The following is a 22,458-nucleotide window of genomic DNA, read 5'->3' as shown; positions in this document are numbered from 1 at the left end:
GAGAATTGTAGTTAAGGAACATATGAAACCAAATGGCAATGGTTCTAGGCATTTATTCCAATATCTTAGAAAATAAAAATAAAAAACCTCTTAATTGCATCACCATTTAAAGACAGAAAAACAAATCTTTAACCTAAGCCAAAAGAAGATGCGAATTGTTTCCTTGTTTTTTGTTTTGTTTTGGTTTTGGGTTTTTTTTGTTTGGTTGATTTGTTTTGTTTTGGTTTTTTTTTTCCCATTCGCAGCCTTGTTTATTCACAGTACAAACAGAGCCCACTGGTACAGATTTTAAAGTCACAAGATGCACAAAGTCGGACAAGGAGTGCTGTTCCCTCCTCCCCTGCTCTGCCCCCAGAGGAACTCAAGCTCCCTGGTGAAATAAAAACCCCGAACTCCCACATTTCAGTGCTCCCCAACCCACCCCTGCAAAAAGAACATCCCACACATCCCGGAATTCCACCTTAAGGCAAAAAACAAACAAACAAACAAACAAACAAACACAAAAAATCAGGTAATGCAGTTTTCTACCTCTCCCCGCCAAAGTTTCCTGCTTTTCCAGATTTCGAGCGTGGCCCCTGAAATTCGGTAAATGAACGGAACATTCGGCATAAGGAATGCTTTAACCAAAAAAAAAAAAAAAAAGAAAAAAAAAAAAGAAAAAAAAAGTAATAAACAGGAAATGCTTTTCCCAACAATAAATTAATAATTGTCCCTTAGTTCTACCTACATTTTGTTAAAGCATTTTATGCATTTTGAATAACAAATTGCAACTTTTTTTGGCAACTTATTTTTTTTCTTTTTTTTAATAAAAATCCAGACAGTGTTCTCTGTTTGCAATCAGAACCACACCCTTAGTGCAATATTATATTTATTTCTTACAGTAATTTTGGTTGCCATACAAGAGTATTAAGGATTGGGGAAAAGTGCAAGTTACAGGAGCTTGATTTTTTTTTTTTTTAATCAGTCGAAATAAGAGGAATTAAAGCACAAAAATTACAGCAACATAGATAACGTGAACACAAGTTGTTACACAAACTATAGCGAGAAACATATTAATATCTAGAAAAGAAAAGAAAAAAATGTAATGGAGAAATTATCAATATTTGTGGCTCATACACATAATCATCGCCAGATCAACTGGGTAATGCTTTTTAAGAACTGAGAGGAAAAGAAGAAAAAAAAAATCACTATTTTTTTATTAACTTAAGTACCACAAATAATTAACTTCTTTGTGATATGTAAATTCTGTAAATCAACAGTCACATCTAGTCATTTTATAATATATGAATTCAACTTAAAATGTTCTCAGACACCTAGGGTAAGGAGTCTGTGCAGTTATACACAATTTACATCTTGTAAGATTTTGGTATTGTATACACAAATATTACAGAAACTAGGCATGTAAATGCAATTTATTTAAATTACAGTATATAAACAAAAGTTGATCCTAAAACCCAGAATATCATAGATCTCTTAACGACTTTGTTTTTCACTATCAGAGTAGCATGAAAGAAATGGGTCTTCTCTCCTCCCCCCTGGTGAAAATACTTGGAGGCCACGGCGTTATCTGTTACTATTGCTTTCTTTTTTTTTTTTATTTTTTTTTTTTTTTTATTTATTTTTTGTGTGTGTGTTGCAAACCACCCCTCGGAGCTGGAGACCCAACTCGACTTGGCAGAGGTGCATTCTGGTGGTCCAAGTAGGTCCCCTCAGGTCTCCTTACCTTTTTGCTTCACAGGACACAACGTGAAAAAATGAAACTATTCCCTTACAGCTCTTTCACCTGCTCGCTCTGCACCTGCCCCTGGAGCAGCTGAAGAGATGCAGGAGCAGGAGCCACACCTGTGTGAGGAAGGGACGAGCTCCCCTGGGACTTACTGGGTGTGTCAGCCCTTGCCCAGGGCAAGTTCAACCAACAGGAAGGTTGTGATCCAAAAAAAGCAGCTTTAAAAGTCAACTTCTACGTTCTCCCTTTTTACTACTGTATTTATTTCCTAACGTATTTCTGGCACATGTTATAGAGGTAATAGCAACTGTACCCAAAGAAACAAACAAACAAAAACAAACAAAAAAAAAATAAAAAAAAAGAAGAGAGCATGGCATCAGTGGTTTATTTACTGAATTCTGTCGTATCACCAAATGGAAGACAAACGATGGCTAAATTACCTTTTCTCTTTTTTTTTTTCTCTTTTTTTTTTCACTCGTTAAAGTGTGTGATGGCCTCAAGTTGCCTGCATCGACCTGTCTGAGTGGAACTGCCATTTTCTACACCTCCCATGGAAAAACTCAGCACTCCCCGACAGCGAAACGCCTCGGTGCTTTGTTTTTATTGTTACAAGGTTCCCTGGAACTCCCCAAATACAAACAGAGCGCAGTAACAGATGTTAAGTCAACAGATTTGCTGTTCCATAAAGGGGGCAGGAGGCTTAAATAAGTTGATTTTTTATGAGTTTCCAATGCGTTGGTAACTGTAACCATTTTTGAAGAAATATTCATCCTCCTCTGTAGAAGTTCTAGCAAAGATAGAAAATATAACACAGCTCTGCTGGTTCAGATGCATCCAAATGAGGTTGATTTTAAAAAGGTCAAGACTTTATAATTATTCCACAGAAATAGTAGTAAACCACAAAAAGTTTCTTTTTCTCTTTTTTTTTTTTTTGTGTGTTTTTTTTGGTTTTTTTTTTTTTTTTTTTTTTTCTGTTTTTAACTTCCTAGCACTGAAGTGGCACAAAGGCTGCCCAGTAGACCAGCCACTTATTTTCTTAAAATATTGTGCTTATAAACTATCTGTACAACTATTTAAACTTGCAGTAAAGAAAGATATTTAAAATGCTAAACTTTATGTACTCATACTAGGGCTGTTGCAGACCTAATTAGACACTTGTTTGTGAGCAAAAAATAATCACAATAATAAAAAAATTAGAGATAGGCTGGACCATATCAAGGACCATATCAAGGAAAGAAAGTTCAGGTACCTTGCAAAATGTAAGGGAACCTGAAAGTTTGGTAGGGAGGCAGTTTAGCCATCCACACCCAATTTACCCACCTCGGACATCTTGAATATTCTGTCCAGAAAGTCCTACTCACAGATATTCAGAGGTGTTAATTACAAGGGGGAGTTCAAACATGCAGAGAGAGACTTGTTAACTTGAAAGTTGAAAAAACCCATCATTTTTGGGTTTTTTTTGAAAACAAAGCCGTGTGAACCAGCTGTGGGTGCTTCTCCCCTGCTGACAGAAGTCTCCCGGAGAGTTCTCTCTGGGTTCTCAATCCTGCCCTGGATTCTGGCAGGGTGCTCCCACCTCTCGTGCCAAGGAATGGGCTGGGGGCCAGTGCCCAGCCCTCTGTCCTGGTCCAGAGGCAGCTCCTGCCAGCAGTGATAAAAGCAGAGCCTGGATCCCTCCCCAGCCCTCCTGGCTCTCGGAACGCACACACCCCGAGACACTCGACAGCTCTTTCCATCTTGGCATCACCTCTCTGCCTCCTCTCAACGAACTAAAGCATTTCCATTCCTAACAGGCTGAAATCCCTCTCTCACTTCAGATCCTGGCACACTTCCCATTGACTTCAATGGGAACATTCATCTCTCTTCTTCCTTCCTTCACTGCCTGCTGTTCAAAATACCCAGGCACTTACCACTCACTGAATTAAACAGCACCTCTCAGGGCTCAGCCTCTCTCAGTGTCTCCCTGGCAAGTACCAAAGCCAAAGTTTGTCCTGGCTTGTGGAGTTCATATTTTGACTCAGCAGCAGCTGAGCTGGTTGGGAACTAGGGGGTCTCAGGTTCAAACAAGCTTCACTTTGCTGTACCTCTAAGTATGGTCCCTTTACTGCACCATCCTACGTCAATGGAGCGGGCACTGAACTTGTTCTGCCACCTTGGAAGAGTGCTTAATACCACTGCAGAAATAAAGAAATACCAGGTAAAACAGAGCAAGGTTACCTTTGGACTGACTCCAGCAGAACAACCAGCTTCACTGCCAACAGATCAGGGAGCTATGCCAGTAAAAAAACAAGAGGAATATGAACTCCTGTGCCCACCTCAATATCCCCACTACTGATAAAACTGGGCTTGAGTGGTAATGGAGCAACCTGTCCTCTTAAAATGAACCAAGGGCTGGGGAAGGAAGCCTGCTTGGAGACTGAATGTCAAGATGAGAATAAAATAAAATGCATTTTTTTTCTTCTTTCAGTAAAAGAAACCCTGAAATGTTTGCAATTTTAAAAGAAAATCATCACGCGACAGTCCCAGCTAAGGGCAGTATCACAAGTTTTAAAGTTAACAATTGTCTCTCTCTCACATCTCCCCACAGCTTTGAAATAAAATGGCCCCACTTCTTTAGCATCTTTAGGTTTGTGTTTGGGCATGTAGCAGACAGTCTGCATCACCTGAGTACCAGGAATTCATCTGTTTTCCCCCTCCCCCCCAATTTTGCTGGCACTCGCAGACAGACAAGGCATTTGGGGTATGTCAGTACCAGCCCATCTCTAGTTATCAACAGAAGTTTGTGAGGCAAAATAGCTATTCTTATCTGTCCAGCAGCTGCTTCAAAGCTCTTTCTATGTTCATTCTGTGCCCAACTCTAGTCACTCCAAGGTCTATCAGATCTTCCTTCTGTAGATTTGGTAAATGTGTGCCATCTATTTCATTGTCCATAAATGTTTCTTTATGTTCACCTAAGTTTAGACTTTCCAACCAATCTGCCACATCTGGTTTAGTCCACAGGTGGACAGGCTTAGTTGTAAAAGGCTTATTTGAGATTGGCTGTTGTAATATTGAGGGAGAAGGAGACCTGCTGCGCCCTGTGGTCAAGCCAAATAAGTCCCCAGAAGGGGGCTGGCTGGGTAGGCTAAATACATCGGACAGAGTTGGAGAAGGAGATGAGGCTGAAGCAGAAGCAGTCAGAGGAGCAGGCAGGATGTCTTTATTAATCTCTGTTGGTGAAACCACAGGGCTGGGAGCGTGCCTTGCTCCTGAGGTCCTGCTGTCATAGTCTGGGGACCTGCTCTGCAGTGAGATCGGCTGGCTGGCTCCGGGTCGGACAGTGAAAGTGATTGTTGTACTTCGTGTACCTGAGACAGTACTCATGACTTCCGTGCTCCTGCAAGTGCAAACAGACAGGCACAGTTAGAGCTGTTGGCCACCAGGATGGCCCCATCAGCACACGGTAATTATGGCACGGGAATGCTTGGGTAGTTTCACATTTTAACTAAAAGTACAAAAATTGGATCATTAAATCTTTCCCAGAAAAACACCACCAATGGTAAGCCATAGTTAAAGACAAAACCTTTGCTTATGAGCAGTCCAGGAAAAAACACCTTCCAGAGCACATTCTCTCCCTTTTTAATACATGTTCCCAAATTAACTCCTGGTTAAATGAGAAATGCTGAGTGGAACAAGCACACGAGTACTTTGTGCTTCCCTTGAAGCATGACCAGGATTTGATCTTCCCTTTGCCAAGTGGAGGGTTGGAATCCTTCAGTCCTGGCTTTACACATAACATAGCTAATAATAGTAGTTGTTCAAAGCTTCAGGAGCACTGGATCTTTGGGCTTCACTCAGTGGATTTTGCAGAATGTTTGTAGTACTGTTTGTTTATAGCACAAGCTGCTCTTATTTCCCTTTCTATCCATGCTTTAAACATAAAACAGTCCTTCTAAGGTGCCTAAAATGTCTCCGTGTCTATTTCCTTCCACAGAGAAATTACGCTCTGGCAGTTTCACTACAAAATTAAGGAGACAAAATTCTTGTTCCTGTGCATGACTGGAGGTGATGTGGCTGGGATCAAGTTCTGCCTAAAGAAAATGAGTTTCAGATTACGAAGGAAGCAGGCACAATCCTCACCGAGAGACTCGCTCTGATACCCAGCTTGACAGGGTGGGTGAAGGAACACAACCCTCTGCTTCTGCCTGCTGGCTACAGAAGCAAATTTAGAAGGTTTGGGTCTGTTTGTGTCATCAAAGGCTTGACCCCACAGCCCTCACTCCCATGGGAAGACCCTGCCAGTCAGCGCTCGCAGTTCAGGATGCTCCACAGAGCCCTTGGATGCCTGGAGCTCCAGAGTTCTTCACTTCAGAAATAACCTGTCAACTGGGGAAACCTTGAGACAACTCATTTAAAGCACTTGCAGACCAATGGAAGGGTTTATTTATCCTGGAAGCAATGCCATGGAGTTCAGAGGATGATGTGGCTGATGCTGTACTGAGATTTCCAGCACAGACCCTGACAGAAGCCCTCTGTTTCTGAGCTCCACACTGTCCCCAGGCCTGGCCTGCCTGGGCAGAACTGAGGATGTCTTGGGTGCATGATGTCAGATGGAAATGCTTTCATTAATCCAGCAGATTCACTGCTGTGCAGAAAAGATCTCAAGGAGCTGAAGGAAAAGCAGGGTAATAGCAATATGTGGCAATAACAAGGGTTATCCATCCCTTTCTCCCCCACTGCAGCCCTGAGCTGGAGACAGTGATTCCCTGGCTGGCTGCTGGCTTTGGAGAGCCCCGAGAGTGTTCCCTGAATCACAACTGGGGCTTTGGGACTTCACCAGCAACCCAGAGCCCAGGGAAGTGCAGCTTTGCCATACCAACATTCTCAGCAGGTGCCATTCAAATAAAGCTCCCTGTCAGGAGAAGAGCACCGGGAATAACTTTTGGGAGAGCACACATCTAATTCACACCAATATTCCCACTGATTTCCCACAGGCTGCTCCATGTATTTCAATGGGAACAGGGGGATCTCTTTGCAAGATTGGTACTTCACTTAAAACCCAGTAGGAACAACGCTTCCAGCACTTATGGCTTTGTAATTTAACAAAGAAAGGGAACACTTGGCAAGGTTTTGAGTGTTTCCTGTGATGTTTTTGGCACCTAATGGCTCTTATTGTCTTCCAGGGCTGGAGCTGAGCATTCTTACAAATAAAAAGTCTGTGGCAAGAGACTATTAAATTCTCCTAACCAAGGGGAGCAAGTTATTTCCACCTTCTTTACCTCAGCATTAGGAGTCTCACGCTCATTACTAAGGCACGATATAATTTAAAACCAACAAAAAAGCTGGTTTGAAAAAGGTTGGGGTAGTGCTATCCTAGTGATGGCAAGAATGAGCTTTGTATAAATAGGGAAATGAATCCCTGATCTTTACCTGCAATCACCCTTCTACTTAACTTTCCTCTTTTGCAAATACTAGAAATTAGGGTTTTGTATTTACACCCATTGTGGCAAGATCAAATGGATGATGAAAATCCACCTTCTTTTATTGCAGGTGATGAAAGATAATTTCTACTGCTTGACTGACAGCTCCAGGCTCAGTGCTTTGCAACTCGCTTTTGCTGCTTCTCCTCCAGACTGCTCCTCTTAAAGGCTCCCTGCCCAGCCTTGTTCAGGAAATTACTGTCACTCTTCCTTTAAATAAAGGATGGTAAGAAAGTGAAACAACCCCCCCAAAAGTAAGCTCTGTGCTCTCATTCGAAGTATTCCTTGGCTGGTGTTCCCTGACTGTCCCAGCCCCATGGGCAGGAATACCCAGAGGGAGCAAAGCATCCCAGGCATCCTGGTCCTTTGCCTTCTGTCAGCCTGGATCAAAGCATTGGCTTCACATGGCTGCAAGCAGCAGCAGCAGCAAGGTCTGAGAGCATCTTGCTTTTTCCAAGCCAGAGGTTCAGGGCTGTTGATTATTACCACTAAACTCTGGGATAGTGATAAGAATATTTTTTTTTAATTTTAGCTGCGTGCAGAGGTTTCAACACCAGCTCAGTTCATAACCAGCTCAGTTCATAACTCAGCTCTCATGGCATGGGCACAGTCCTGGTGAAGCCCAGGGAAGTCTCCTGAAGCACTTCCAGGCTTTCAATTCCATGCTTTTCACTCCAAGATTATTTTCCCATGTTCTTTCCCCCCTTTTCCACCTGCCATATCAACTCCATTCTTTCATGCTGCACTGTAATTGTAATCCAAGAGGAAAAAAAACCAAGGATATTTATGTAACTCCTGTGCATCCTAAATTATAATTTATGACATCTCCCATATGATCTGGGGTGCAGGCACAGCCTTGAAACCATCATCTGTCTTGCATTTTATGGTTGATTGGTACCCTGGTAAATAAGGAGCAAGCACATTCCAGCTGGAGAGCAGGCAGGTTTGTTGTCTTATGGGGTTTCCAGATTTTTAATCAGAGCGATTTCTTATGTCTTATTTGATCATCTGTTATCCTAAGCATGTTAAATCCATATTAAACCTGCCCAGCCCCAAATTTCATTTTAAAAAGGGTGAAAAGTCTGATAATTATTTTAAATAAAATTTGCTGCATTAGAATCAGCATATGGTGGTAATTTATAAACATTTGCTGCTGTGAGCCTGCAATGCCCATTATGTTGCCTCACATTAAAATCAAAATATATAACCTATATGTCACAACCATGTGGCCTCCAAGTATGAAAGCCACCAGCACAGCTTGTAGGCAAGAAATTCTTTTAAATTTTAAATTATATTTGCAAGATTCAGATTTACTGTTAACTTAATATCAGAAGCAAATCAATGCAGCAGCTCCCATGGAAAAATAAAACTCCCACATTAGTCTCAGCTCCTGGGAGCTGTTTTACTCTAGAACTTTCCAGAAGACTTGCTGGTTCTGACACAGCTTTTCCATTGTATCAAAGGAAAGCATCATAAAAACCAAGAGGAGCAACAAGTGGAGTCCCTGTATAGGGGTGCTGCAAGAAATTAAATTCGTATGGATCTTGCAGGCACAACCCCCAGACTTTGCCTTCACCTCTTAGTATTTTTACTTTGTTGTCAGAGGCAAATTGCAGGGCAGGAAAGTAAGCCAAGAATTGTCTCTTTTGGGGGCAGGTGAAGAACAAGAGCTGACGTGATGACTGGCAGGATCCAGAGCTCCTCACAACGCTGTTATTTTGGGGAGAAGAATTGAGAGATGCTCAGTGTCTGCTGCCAGTGAGGAGCAATCGTGAAGGTCTGTGGGAGTCTGTCTGTGCAGGAGCAGGAGTTTCCATGTGAAATGTCTGGAAAGCAGCAGGAAGGGGATGGTGCTGGGCCAGGAGGCAGCCTCAGCCCTCTCTGCTTGGAGAACTGCGGGGAAAAGGGAAGCTGGAAGGAGAACAGGGGGAACCTGAAGCTTTCAAGGACAAAAGATGACCACAAGGGCTGGTTTGTCTTTACTTTTAGCCTCACAGAGAAGTGTAAAACTGAATTAATCATCCCTCCCCACCCTTCCAACTCCCAGAATCTGGCAGAATGGGGCCATATCTGAAAAGTCCTGCCCCTTGTTTAGGTGCTCAGACACATTCAGGAATCTGGTCTTCTGTGCTCATGTTACCAACATATTTTCTGAGTACTCCTCTGATGAATGTGGCTAATATTTCACCTTGAGATGACATCCTAGGTCCCATTTTAGGATGGCTACCATTTCTGGATTAGGATGGTCTAATCCACACTGCACTGTGAGAAACACAGTCACCACCAAAGTCACTGAAATGCAATAACAATGAGTGAGCATTAAAAAGCAGCAGAATGCACAACATAGAATAGTCCATGCTTTATGGTTGGCACTTACTTCATAGCACTTCAGCATGGCTCTCCTCTGACAACAGCAGTCATGACAGCAAATAAAAATGACAAAATGGAATGACTGAAACACTGCAGAAATCACTGACAAAGCAAGCAGTCCTGTGAAATCGGCTGGCAAACAGTTAACGACGTGAAATGAGTCTAATGGGAGAGCAGCAAGTGAAAAATCAAGGCACTTATTTCATCCTCTGCCAAACACAGATATCTTTAACAATAAACCAAACGTAGGGTCAGTCCCTATAAAGGACTCATGACTGAGTTCTGTTCTGCCTTACCTGTTTGTGGAAAAAAAAAAGGAACTTTTCCAGGTACTCATGAAAAAACCTAATTCATTGATGGTCCACTGGCCAGTTTCCCTTTTATGACTTGTTATTCCAGCACAGTGCAGGTTATTCTTCCTAGAAGACTCAATTCCACAGCATCCTCCATAACTCCCACACTTACCATGAGTATTTCCCACCACCAGCAGTGATGCCAATGTGCCCCAGAGGCCATGGGATTGTGCAAACACTGCTGGACAAACACAGAAACACTGAAAGTGTTTCACCCTCCGGCAAAGCCATGGATCATTTTGATGCTGTTCATAATTCCTTATAAGTGCTCCAGAGGCATGGAAGGAGGGAGGATGCTGTATTCCCTGGGGGCTGAGCTGTCTGTTCCTGGCAGCCCCTGGGTTTATCCTGCCTCAGCCACGCTGCCTTTAGCCCCTGGATCTCAGGCTGGCACCTGATGGTTGTGGTGCTACACAACTGCCAGGTCACATACAGTGCAAACACTCCTCCTCTCTCCCAGGGAAAGCCCTGCTCTGCTCTTCTCCCAGTCCTCTCATCAGCTCCCTATAAAAGCCAGGGGCCTCTCAAGTGGATTTATAGCCCTGCTATAATTATGGCATATATTGGCATATGCATATGGCATATATATTTATGGCATTGTTGGCTGACACATCCTGTTGATGCCTTTGGAAGGTTAACCTGGAACAGAGACTGGACCGAGCCAGAGAATAAAGTAGGGATTTATTGAAAGGCCTCCAGGATCCACCTTGGGCAGGACAAGAGCCTGACCAGGGCTACACCCAGGGTGGACTAAGAATGGTCACAAAATGATCGACCAGTCACAAGATTTTACACTTCTATAAGTTTTGGTCCATTTGCATATTGGGGTTTGATTGTCCAATTCCAGCTCCAGGTTGGGAGGTCCCATCCTTCTTGTTCCTCCCTCCAGCCCATCCTTGTTTGTGCTTTTGGGACTGAAAGTTGTCCTTGGTTTTCAGCAGGAAAAGGATTTGTTTTGTGTCCCTGCTCTGTGCAGAGCTGAGTGACACTGACTGTGAGCTCAGAACTGCAGCCCTGGGCAGCACAGAGTCTGAAAATACAATTCTCGCCCATAGAAGGACATGGACAAACCAGATTAAAACATCTGTCACCACAGCTGATGGTCATAATTCCTCAAAGTAAATGGTGGCCAAAATTGGGAGTGGGATCTGGAGCTCTCCTCCTGAACCTTGCGATCAAACTCTTTAATTACACTTTAATTAGTACAAAGTAAGCAAGCACATCCTCTCACTTCTTCCTCCTTTCCCTTCTCCTGCTGGGCTCCCTTTTCCTATCCCACAGGCTGGTCACTGCCACTGAGGAGCAGATGGTTTCCAGCCAAGCATTTCCATGCTCTATTTAAAAATCTTGAAGCTCAGTGTCTCCATAAGAACCATAGGAGAACTGTAAATACACCATGGAAAATGATTGCTAAACCAAGGTGCAGAGAATAAAAGCAAGTTTAGGGTGGTTTGAATGTAATCAATGAGAAATGCTGTTCAGGAGCATAGAATGATCTCTTCCTAATCCTCATTTATCAAAAGCACACAAAGAGGGTGTTTGGGTGAAATGGGTTACTGCAGCCAGCCATTACCCAACTATCTGCAGTTTAATTTACCCTTGTGCCCCCCTAACAGGGCAATTGCCTTGAGTGAACCCCTGTTTTACATCTACTGCCTGTGAAAAGAGAATTCTTAGTGGGATTTAGGATTCCAATCTGGTCCGTAGTTTCACGTGTGGCTCCATAAGCAGATACATATTTTTAATTTCATCAGGCTGCCTGTGCTGCGAGCACCGCCCAAGCGAGCCTGTGAACACTGCTCCTATTTATAACTCTTCCCAATCCCTCTCCTTGGCTGAAGGATAGGAACAGGCTCATTTATTATCACTGCTCTGTTCACAGAGCTAACGAGTTGCTCTTTAATTCCGCAGAATCCCTGCTTTTTGCGAGACAAAATTCCTTGGTCCCTTTCTAATGCTGCCTCACAGGGAAGGGCTGCAAGCTCAACAATTGGTTGTCATAAGCTTTAGAGTATTAGGGGGAAAAAAAATACCAAGGAACTCCAGGAATTTTACCCCTGCAATTTAAGCATTAGCTTTTACACTTGAAATTTTCACAAGATGGTGTTCCTTGGTCATAATATTTGACAGCTTTGTAAAAAAATTGTGTCAGTCGTGCAGTTGGGCTAGAAAGGCTGTAATTTATTTAACTTTTAGAGAGATAAAGCAGGAGTAAAAGCAGTGGAAAAAAAAAAAAAAACACAGGACTTCTGGTTCCACAAGTGAACGTGCCCATTTCCATCTCCCTGCCTTACCCTTGCTGAGATGAAAAGACACTGCCTGCAGCACCTTTTCAAACACACTTCCAGTGTCTGCAGCTTGCTGGCTCTCTTCTGCTGTCTCCTGGATTATTATTTGCTTAAAAAAGAAATCCTTAGCAACCTTTCCTGGCGGTTTTAGCAGCTTCAATCCAGCTCATAATTAAGAAGTAATCACATCAAGTTTGGAAAATGGCAGGAAAAATCAAAAGCCAGCCCTCCCGTCTCCTGTTCCCACCAGGAATGCTGTAGAGGTGTCATTTTCTCCTGCAGCCAAATGACAGCCAAGAGTTTTGCTGCTCTTTGCCGCTGCCAACTTATCCCATTTATTCCCTCATAGCTCTTTTGGCACTGGTTCATCCCAGGATCCTCTCCCCAGTTTGCAAAGATGAGCGTTTGTGTTTACTTTTCAGGGAAGAAGCAAGATTTCAGTCCCATTGGAATTCCACCCCCCCCCCCAATCAAGCCTCTGTATTCTATAATGAAGATGTAGTAATTTGCCAAAGCTGAGTCAGAAAAATTAAAAAACCTCAAGGAGAGGGAAAAAAAGCAACATAAATTTGTAACACTAAGTCACTAAGTCAGATCTTCCTCTAAAAGGTAACATATGGGGCTACTTCTGCTTACATAACAGTTTGCTTTTTTTTCCAATGAAGTGCCATAGTTTTTCAAATTTTCTCCACCCTTTATACCTTTAAAAATGTATTTTCACCAAAAAAAAAAAAAATCTCTTTACTTCTACTTATCATTTTGCTCTCAGTAATGAGAGTACTTCGACATATTTACAGTGCATTGTAGTTGGTAGCCTCGGTTATTTTCCAATAAAACACGGATGCTAAAGATCTCCACTGTAACCTGGAAATACCTTTCAATTTTAAAATAAAAGCTGATAAATAATGTTGTACACATGACATACAGACAGCATGTTCATGGGGCTTAACAAGAAGCATGATCAACATCTAGCAAAAATAATGTGGGTTTTTTGCATGTATGAAGGCTTTTCTTGCAGAGCCAACGCAATTTCTGCTCTGTTTGGTCAAGTGCCACTGAGAGGAATTCCAGAATTTCTGTGTTTTATTCCCATTTCTCAATTCTAAAAATTGAATTCCCTCACTGTCACCAGTTTGATGACTTCCATCCTGCAGGAAGTAATATCTGACTGTAATGCTGAGGCTGTGGATCACACTGTTTTCTGAATGAGCAATCTTTGCAATCAGCAGAGACACCCTTCCCTTATAAACAAATGATCTTCATGCTTGCAAAGTACTGCAGCTTTCCAAAGGCTGAGCTATTTATTCACCACCAGAATAATTCTAATAAAATTGACTTAGGTGGCATCTTTTTTTAAGAAAAACAAAACCAGCATGGTGCTTTTGCAAAAAGAAATAACTCAGTCTCCTAATAAAACGTACAAAATTACCTTTCTTTTCTTCATAGCTGTGGATTTCATGATCTTACATCCACGTTCTGTACAGATGCGGTTTAGTAATAACATGGACAGTGCAAAGTGATTTTAATCAGAAAATCTCTGAAATACTTTATGATTAAATAGATTAGGAGAGGTCTCAGCATGAATCAAATGACACCACACAGTGAATGCAAAGCAACCCTTGGCAAAAAAAACACTTTTTACCCCTTTGAAGCCAAAATACCTCATGGGACTGAAGAAAAATTAAATTATCACCCCTTTAAAAATGAAAGACACTGAAGAGAAAAAAATTAAAGAGGAAAAAAAAAAAGAGAAATCCAAGAAATTCACATCAAAACACCTGAAAGGTTTGTGCAAAGCTTGAAATCGAAGGCTGAGAAAGCTCCTGTCCTATCATGTAGGCAACACAATATTGACAGTGTAAGAAATTCTTGTTTGATACAGACTATTCATAAAGCAAATAGGGAGCACACTCTTCTTTAATCTCTGTGATTTACAGGAGAAGTTAGCAAAGAGATGGCAAAGAAAAAGAAAAATCAAGCCTTTTTAGAAAATGATTTGGTTAATTACTTTTACCTTGTACTGAGACTCGCAGTTTTCGTTCCAGTCGGCGACTCCAATCCCTCCCCTGGCTTTGAGGATTTCTCTCTGTTCATTTGCTGGAGTATTGAGTTCAATTCACTAATGACATTAGCCTTGGGGCCTGAGAGAATTGGGCTTTTCACCTCCGGCACGTCCCCCCATAGCTTGGATGTCCTTTGGGGGACAACTTTTGCCAGGTTGGGCTGGGCACTGATGGGAGGCGGGGGCGGAGCAGGAGGAGGGATAACAAAGCTGTCTACAGTTTCCTCGATCAGCGCGTCCTTGTAAAGTGCATTGCTTTTGTTGATTATGGGCTTCATTTTTGGCTTAGGAGGTACTGGGGGTTTGTCCACCAGAAATGTTTGCCCATCTGCATAGACTGTACAAGTATCCACGTTCTCCCCCCCTTCCGAGGATAAGGTAGAGATGCTGGACACTGTTGAGATAGTGCTGGTTGTCTCTAGGTGATGGTCGCTGCTGCTCCGGCTGTCGACCTCCTCGATCCCAGAGTCGGCGACGTTGTCGAAGCTGTCGGGGGGTGGCAGGAAGGAGGCAGGCAAACAGTTTGAGAGACCCGCTGGCTTTTTGCTGTCCAAGGAGTTTGCAGGCTGGCTGGGCGAAGGGGCTCCATTCTTCCTCTGCGCCATCAGGTCTGTCAGCGCCGTGCCGGGCGCCAGGCGGTCGTCGGGGATGTCGAAGCTGTTGGCAAACTCCAAGGGTGGGGGCAGTGGCTCGGTGAACAGGAACTCCTCGTCGATGTCCACGGAGGCCAGGGGCGGCGGGGGGATGCGGAAAGGCAGGATGACGGGGTCGTCCACGGAGCTGGCGGCCACGATGGTTTTGCAGGGAGAAGCCGGGGGCTCGGATGCAGCGGGGACGCTCAGCTCGCTCTCCACTTCCTCGCTGCCCTCCGGCCTCTCCGGCGGGGAGTTTTCAGGGCTTGGCTCCATCTCAGCTCCCTTCTCCTCCTCATCCTCGGGCATATCATCCGACTTTGCCGTGTCCACTGTGTGTACCATCAACAAGCCGGCTGATTTTTGCTGCGAGGTATCCACGATGTTTATCAACATGTTCTTCTTCTCTTCAGCTTTCTTTTCTTTCCCTGCATCCAACTCGTACTTGTTCTCAGTCTCCTGCCGCCTCAGGAGGCCACGGGTATTTTGCCTGGTGACAGTGGCAGTAACAGGAAAAGTCGTTTCCATGTTGGGTCTCAGCTTGGTGTCGATGTAAAGCGGTTTGTTAAGGTCGGTTTTGACGGCGTCCCCTTTGCCTGGAATCTGCTGTGTCTGCTCTTTCATGGCTCTGTCCCTGGCAGAGAGCGCGAGGGCGAGTGGTGAGTTCGGATCCAACAGCTTCCCTGTGACCGGGTGGACGTAGCTATCTGAGCCGGGAGCGCTCGTGGGCTTGGCTGCTGCCGTACTGTTGTCAGTACCTTTCGTTTTGGACGGAGCATTCAATGTCCTTGAGTCGCTCTGGCTGCTGGGTTCGTTGCTGTTAAAAAGGTTTTCGGGCTCTCTGGGGGCGGGGATTGGTGATGGCGACATGAGCTGTCTGAAACCATCCTCGCTGCTGAACATGGCCTCCTCGGTGAACTTGGACTGCCTCATCCGCGGTGTCGGTGGGGTTAATCCAACGTCCTCGTCTCCCAGGTCTGTGGAGAGGAAGGCCGGGGAGTTGCGCCTGGCTTCCAGCCTCTTCTCCCTGTCCCTCACGGCCCCTGCGATGGCTGCTGCAAACGGACTGCTGACTCCCAGGCTGTCGTCGGGCCGGAGCTGTCCGGGCTGCTCTGAAGACTGAGGATCGATCTCCATGCTGCTCCCTTGGCTACTTTTCCCGCTGCTGCTGGTGGATGGCTCTTTGACGATGATGGTTGGGATTGGAATAGAGCAGGTCTTCTCTGGACTGTCCTCCACGTTGGATTGTTTCACCAGCATCCCCTTCCGCCTGGCTGGCTTGGCCGGCACGTAAACTGCTTTGCTGGCGATCTTACCGACCTCGGAGTAGGGGTTTTCAGGCATCTGGCCCCTCTTGCTCCTGAAATTCGCCTGAGCCGCCTGAGCCCGGTTGTAAAGGTCTTCTGAGTCCAGGGAGTACCGGTCCAACTCCCGCCGGTAATAGATCCCTTTGTCCCTTATCATCGTCCCCACGCTCTCGGGCCTAACCAAAGAGATTTTTGCACCTGAATTCTGGTTAAATGGAGGCTTGATCGTTCCGTAGCTCCGGGACGTCAGGGATTTGGGGGAGTTGTACAGAGAGGGAGAAGGTGGCGGCGGTGAGGGGGGTAAGGACTGTGGTGGCGGTGGGATATCTTCAGAGGTGTCAGGCATTGAAAGACTCCTGGTAAACTTCAGCATAGGAGGGGCCAGAAACTGACGCTCTTCCTCCGTAATTCCTGAAAAATCAGAGAGTGCATTTAAGACACTGCCACATCCACTGAGATCCCTCACGCTGGACTATTTCTCCATCCAACCCAAAATGCCAGGGTGCATTCCCCAGGGCATGAGGAGTATGTAAAATTCCAAAAGAGGCCTTTAGGTTGATTCCCACCATAATCATTCTTTCCTATTGGACATGCGAGGTGCCAGGATTGAAAAGGATGCTGCAAAATTTTAATTAAACTGACGTGTAGGCAAATATTTGGGGTTTCTGTATCATCAAGGTGGCTGTAGAAAAGCACATTTTCTTTGAAAATATTGCACAGGGAAGTCATTCTGTGCAGAGGAGCTGCTTCTGCCTTGCTCCAGCATTCTACAAACGCACATAATAAAAAAATCAGAAACCTAATGAATTTTTAAGATGCAATTGAAATTTAGCAAAGGGACTGTGAAGATCCTATTGGGGAAAAAAACCCATAATGTTGCATTTCAAAAGATGACATTATATCATTACAAATACGGCTTTTAACATAAATAAACTGGGTAATACTGGGATAATTTGGATGCTAATTTTACATCAGCATAATGCGTTTCTAAATTGATAAAAGTCGCTGCTAAGATTACTAGCAAGAACAAAAAAGCCCAAATTTGGTCTGCTCTTTGTTTCTTTGTTGTAAAAACATCATTTGAAATAAGAAAAAAAGGGGTGAATTTTAGCCTATTTGATCAACAGGATTTCTTTGTAAACTACACAGCATTACAAATGCTTTCACCTCAATAACAAGGGAAAAAAAGATAATTTTTTGCCCTAATGTTTTTCAAAAGGCTTGTATAGTTGTTTGGGGTTTTTTTGTCCTTGTTAGAGGGCACATTCTAAAGAAAATAACCAAATCTTAATTCTGTACTTGCCAAGCAGAATGTGGATATGACACCACCTTACATACAAACTTCTTTTCTCATGAGGTTTGTATAAAGATTAAACAGCCACTCGCTGGGGTAATGATGTCGGAGAAACACACTTTAGGAAAGAAGCAAAGTTACTCAAAGTATGTTATTAATGAACAACACCATACAAGAGAGGCATTTTACCTATAGATTTTTGTCTTCTCATTGTACCCCGAGGTATACCCAGAAAAGGACCTTGAGGGCTCCCTGGGACAGTGGGTGTCATCACAGCAATACCCTGTCTCTCATACATGGACTACAAAAGAACAAACAGAAACCCCAACAGCATTAAAATATGAAAGTCTCTCCCATATGGAAATAATGCCTCATCCATTACCCCTTTCCCTGAGAATTCTTATGGAAAAATAATAAATCTGGGGTTATTTTTTGGGGAGGAGGGGGAGAGAAAGGGAAGGCTGGACTTTGTTTAGGCGCTCATGAAAGGAGAGCAGCTGTAAGTGGAGTTTGTTGATATTATTTACAAGGCAACAGCTTAAGGTGGGTAATGGAAAAGTACGTCCAAAATGCAATAAAACCAATTATCTTTTTTACCCGCAAAGTTTTGTAAGATTAAATTCTGCACTTGAATGATGCAATTTCAGAGTTCTGGCGTTTAATTTTTAATACGTGATATAGTATTAATGTCAATTCTTCCCTTACAAAGCCTTGGGCACTATTTAATCAAGGAATTAGATAAATTAGTGGGAATAAGGCAGTGCTTCGGGGCCCCCACTCACATTCATATCTGTAGCTGAGGGAAAACATCTACTAGAAGGCCGCTGTTTTATAGTTGCCACTCTGGAGTCCACAGTTGCATTGTCTGCAATTCTTGATGGCTTGGAAACTGGCACTATTTCATCCACCTTATCTGTAATATAAAAGCATTCAGTAAAATAAATATCACTCGTCCCAAAAAATGGAAAGGTTAATTATTGCAAGGTCAAAGGAAGAGATTTACTTTTCAAAAAAATGCAAAGAAAAAGTTTTTTTGGCATTTTAACAAGGCAACGCTTGAGCATCATAAGTCGTGCAAGCCGAGCACTTTTTATTGCTGCTACATAACATGCATGCTTTAGTTTTAAGCCTGCATGCATTTAATGTTTACTTAGTGTGACTCGAAAAACAATCCTCTTCTTCAAACCTTCAAAATGTGAAGGGAGAATATCTATATAGAAATGGAAAGAAGACCTTTAGAAATAGTGAATCCGTACAGCACTGTTTCAAATAGAGATAAGCAGACTGTACTTAGTCATCAGAATTTCAGTGATATTTTGGACAATAACAAGTACTCCAGAAGTGCTCTTTTATGCCTATTCTCCTTAAGTAATCACATCCTGATTTGTTCACACTCTTGGACTTGTACGCTGGCACTGCTAACTGCATCCTTTGTTTAAATGAAACTTTTATGTGCATTCTTGGGGTTTTTTGTATTTTATTTCTTTTAAATTTCTTTTAATAACTGGACAGTTTGGGAGTGTACTTAGTTGTGGTCAGAATCAGACCAAAAATAGGCAAAGTCCAAATCTGAATGAGAACTTCAACGTTTGGATATTGGACTCTGATCTACTGCATGATGTGATGGTAAAATACAGGGAAAAGTTTAATCAGGATATTCCAAAGCTGAGTGCTGGTGTTAGCCCTGTCTCCAACTGAAACAAGGTTCATCAGCATTTAATACAAAATGTTACTCCCTCACACTGAAGACCTCAAAGTACAATATAATCAACTAATCATTGCCTGACAGCTCCCCTTTTTGCCCCTTCTACTGCTACAAAACGAAGCCACAGAGAAATTTAATCACTAGCCCAAGTCACCAGGAGAGTTTGAGTTTGGAATCTCCACTAGAATCAAAACTGGAATCACTCCAACAACTTTCCTTACTATGCCTTCCACTGCATTTGCTTGCCTCTATCACATTAACTTAGTGTCTTTTCCTTTGAAGTTTCACCAAAACTAGGATTAGTTGCATAGCCTATGGCATTTCTGTGAGTGGAACACCTCAGCCTGGTTCTTAGGCTTCCACAACACAAGTCAGAGCTACTTTTCAGCAACTGGCTTCATCTCTCAAGTAACTGATTATTTGTCAAACAAGGATAGTTACTTCACCAGGATACTATAGACTTAAAATAATCCCAGGTTTTTAAGGTGATCTAGAGCTGGCGTTACTACCACAAGTATTGCATTTAGGGATTTAAATTTTACCTCACTGGAGAGCAGTGCACTCAGGGCTCTGGATATTGATATGGATGGGGATAAGGCAGAAGGAAAAGAGCTTTTGATCTCTTTATACAGTAGATCTGGCTGATGCAAGGATGATATTTTAGATGGGAGAAGAAGAGAAGGAAGAACTTTTAGCCTTCAGGTTAGGAAGAAGGTTGTCCTAGAAGTGGATATTTCAGTGTCACAGAGGGTCAGGGAGCAGGCAGGAAAGGAAAGGCTGAGCAGGACCAGTAAGTTGAACACTGCCAAAAACTGTCTCACAAGAGTAGTGTTGCTGTTTCTTTTCAATTGAAGTTAGCATTTAAGTCTTTTCATTGGTCTGCTTAATTTATTATTTTTTTTGTGGGGTTTAAATCGTCCAGTGGAAGGAGAAAAGGAAAAAAAATTCTTAAAGTTGTCACATGTATTCAAAAATAAAAACCAACTTCACGTCATATTTCATAAGGCTCTGTAATACAAACTTCTGAAAGAAAAATATCTGCACTTCTGCTCAGCAAAAGGCATCAGAAAGCAACGGTGTAACCATGAACATTTACCCTACACAGCAAAAATATGGCTGGACTGCAGAATGGTACTCAGGGGATCTATCACCAAGAGCTTCAACTGGGCAGAGATCTCCTCTTAAGGCTCTCCCACCCTTGTTCTCATCCCAGAAGACAAACAACTAATCTTTGGGATACAGAAAGAAGGAAGCCTTGGAAACTGAAGCACTCAAAATCTGCACATGAGAAATAGAAATATACCATGTAAGAAGTGATCCCCTCTATTTTGAACAGACACATGTAACCAGATACCCATTCAGACAACAAAAAGCTGCAGGGAAAGAGTGATGAGGCCATGACAGACACTTGGAAAAGCATGAAAATATTTCTTGGGGATGAAACAAACATACCCTCCAACTGCACTGATTTTGCTAGACAGTCCTAGAAGTCAGATTCTAGTTTTGGATCTGACCAAAATATCAGTTGGCACCGATTCTTAAAACCATCTACTATTTCCAAGTGGGGAAAAAAAGCCTTGGTTTTGTGTGAGTTTATGGCAGGTTTCTTGCCTGTAAAGAGGTTTTTCAGTCCTTTTCACCCTATGGCTGCTCCCATTTGCCACATTTAGCCAAAGCACTCAGAGATGGGAGAGGAGGGTGGGTTAAAACTCGAGCTGCTTTGCAAAGAACTCTTTAGGGCTTTCTCGCGTGTCACTTCCAACAGCAGCACTGCACATCTTCTCTTGCTCTACTGCCCTCGGATCAGAAAGCAAAGATAGAGTGGAGGTTGTCATTTTGGAGCTACTACAACAAAAAAAGTGAGGCCACAGAAGCAGCCAGCACGTGGAGATTGATCCTAAATGGCAGCAGCTACATGGCGGGTCCTACGGGAAATGTCAGAATCTGAACGCCTGCCCCACCCTGCTGGAGTGAAAGCACAACGTGAAACAAAAACATCCTCACTGCATTATCAAACGTGTCCCTCAGGCCAGGGAAATGGACTGGCTGAACTGCAGTCAGCCTCACTCAGGCTCATCCCAGAGAAAGAAGATGTGTGGGGCCAAACCTTCACTTGCCTCGAGCTGTTTGTCTCCACAGCACCAGGGTGCGAACCCCTCCTGCGCCCAAACCACACGTTCCAAATATACTCCTAGTGGAATAATTTGTCAGGCTCACTAATTAGCTCTCCTCCCAGCCTCCCTGTGACCTCAAATACTCTGCAGCATGCACTCCTCATACCAATGGGAGGGGAAGCTCACAAGCTCATGTTGGAAATTGTCTAAGGATAACTTGACAAAATAACCCTGACAGAAGAGAGAGAAAAAAGCCACCAAACGGATGCAAAAATTGGCACCTGATGTGAGGTGCGTTGACAGAGTGGCCCAAAGAAGCCTGCTTCCAATGGGATTTTTAAAAGGAATGCAGCTGGGTGAAGGTCAAAAGGAAGAAATGTGGGAAAAGCCTGCACTGGAGGTTGGCCATACCAGCTGCATTTCCTCCTTGAACCAGTTCTTTAGCAGAGTACAGCCACAAGCACACACGCACACACACTTTCACAGGAGCAGTTTGTGGCCGGCTGGTAGAGTAACAAACTCTGATCTGCTTTGCTCTGGATAACCTCAGCCTTGCTGGGAGACAGGGAAGAAGAGCCTACGTCTCACTGGCCAGAAAGCAGGGCTCGGCTGTAGTCACAGAAGAGGATTTTTAGGCCTACGATTATTCCCTGGCATTTTCCACAGAAACTGCTCTGCACCTTCCCGAGAAGTCACAACGGCATGTTGAGAGTCAAACACAGGAGCCATGCTACACCTGTGAGAACCTGTCCCCATTGTTCCAGGGGCTCCTGGGAGCAGCATCCTTCCAGAGAACTGTCAGGGATACCACATGTAAAAGCCAGTCTGATGCCTCTGCATGCATATAGCAATTTGAGTGCCACTATATTAAATTCCCCCGAGAGAGGCAGCACCAACAGATATAAATTAATTTATTGCCAGAGTGCGTTTCCATCTGCCCTACTGGGTTACCAATGGGACCCGTGCCCTGCTCAGGGTGCCAGCCCTCAGGAAATTGGATGGCCTAAAGGCACAGAAAGTAGTTGTGTTTTATCAAGATGTAGGTCTTGTCTCTGATGAAAAGCTCTTAATCACAGACAGAGTAGCACAGTACCCAACAGCATGTCATGACTTTTACGTTCTCAAGAGGTCTGGCTGCTAGGCAAGTC

The 22,458-nt window shown here is 43.5% G+C and overlaps 1 protein-coding gene across 5 annotated transcripts in view; it reads right to left on the bottom strand.

The window, feature by feature from the left end:
- Nucleotides 1–258: 258 nt before the first annotated feature.
- Nucleotides 259–22,458, bottom strand: part of SHANK2 (SH3 and multiple ankyrin repeat domains 2) — a 282,094-nt gene continuing 259,894 nt past the window's right edge. For all 5 annotated transcript variants that reach the window (XM_083862692.1, XM_083862695.1, XM_083862693.1 and 2 more), the window contains 4 exons: nt 18,274–18,404; nt 17,681–17,792; nt 14,211–16,608; nt 259–5,102 (listed from right to left, as the gene is read on the bottom strand). In XM_083862692.1, the coding sequence (XP_083718818.1) occupies nt 4,529–5,102; nt 14,211–16,608; nt 17,681–17,792; nt 18,274–18,404 (3,215 nt within the window). In that variant the 3' untranslated portion in view covers nt 259–4,528. The remainder of the gene's footprint in view (nt 5,103–14,210; nt 16,609–17,680; nt 17,793–18,273; nt 18,405–22,458) is intronic.

This window comes from Zosterops lateralis (assembly GCF_965231275.1).
Source record: "Zosterops lateralis genome assembly, chromosome: 6".
In the NCBI taxonomy this organism is placed as follows: Eukaryota; Metazoa; Chordata; class Aves; order Passeriformes; family Zosteropidae; genus Zosterops; species Zosterops lateralis.
This window is presented reverse-complemented; position numbering and strand designations above follow the sequence as displayed.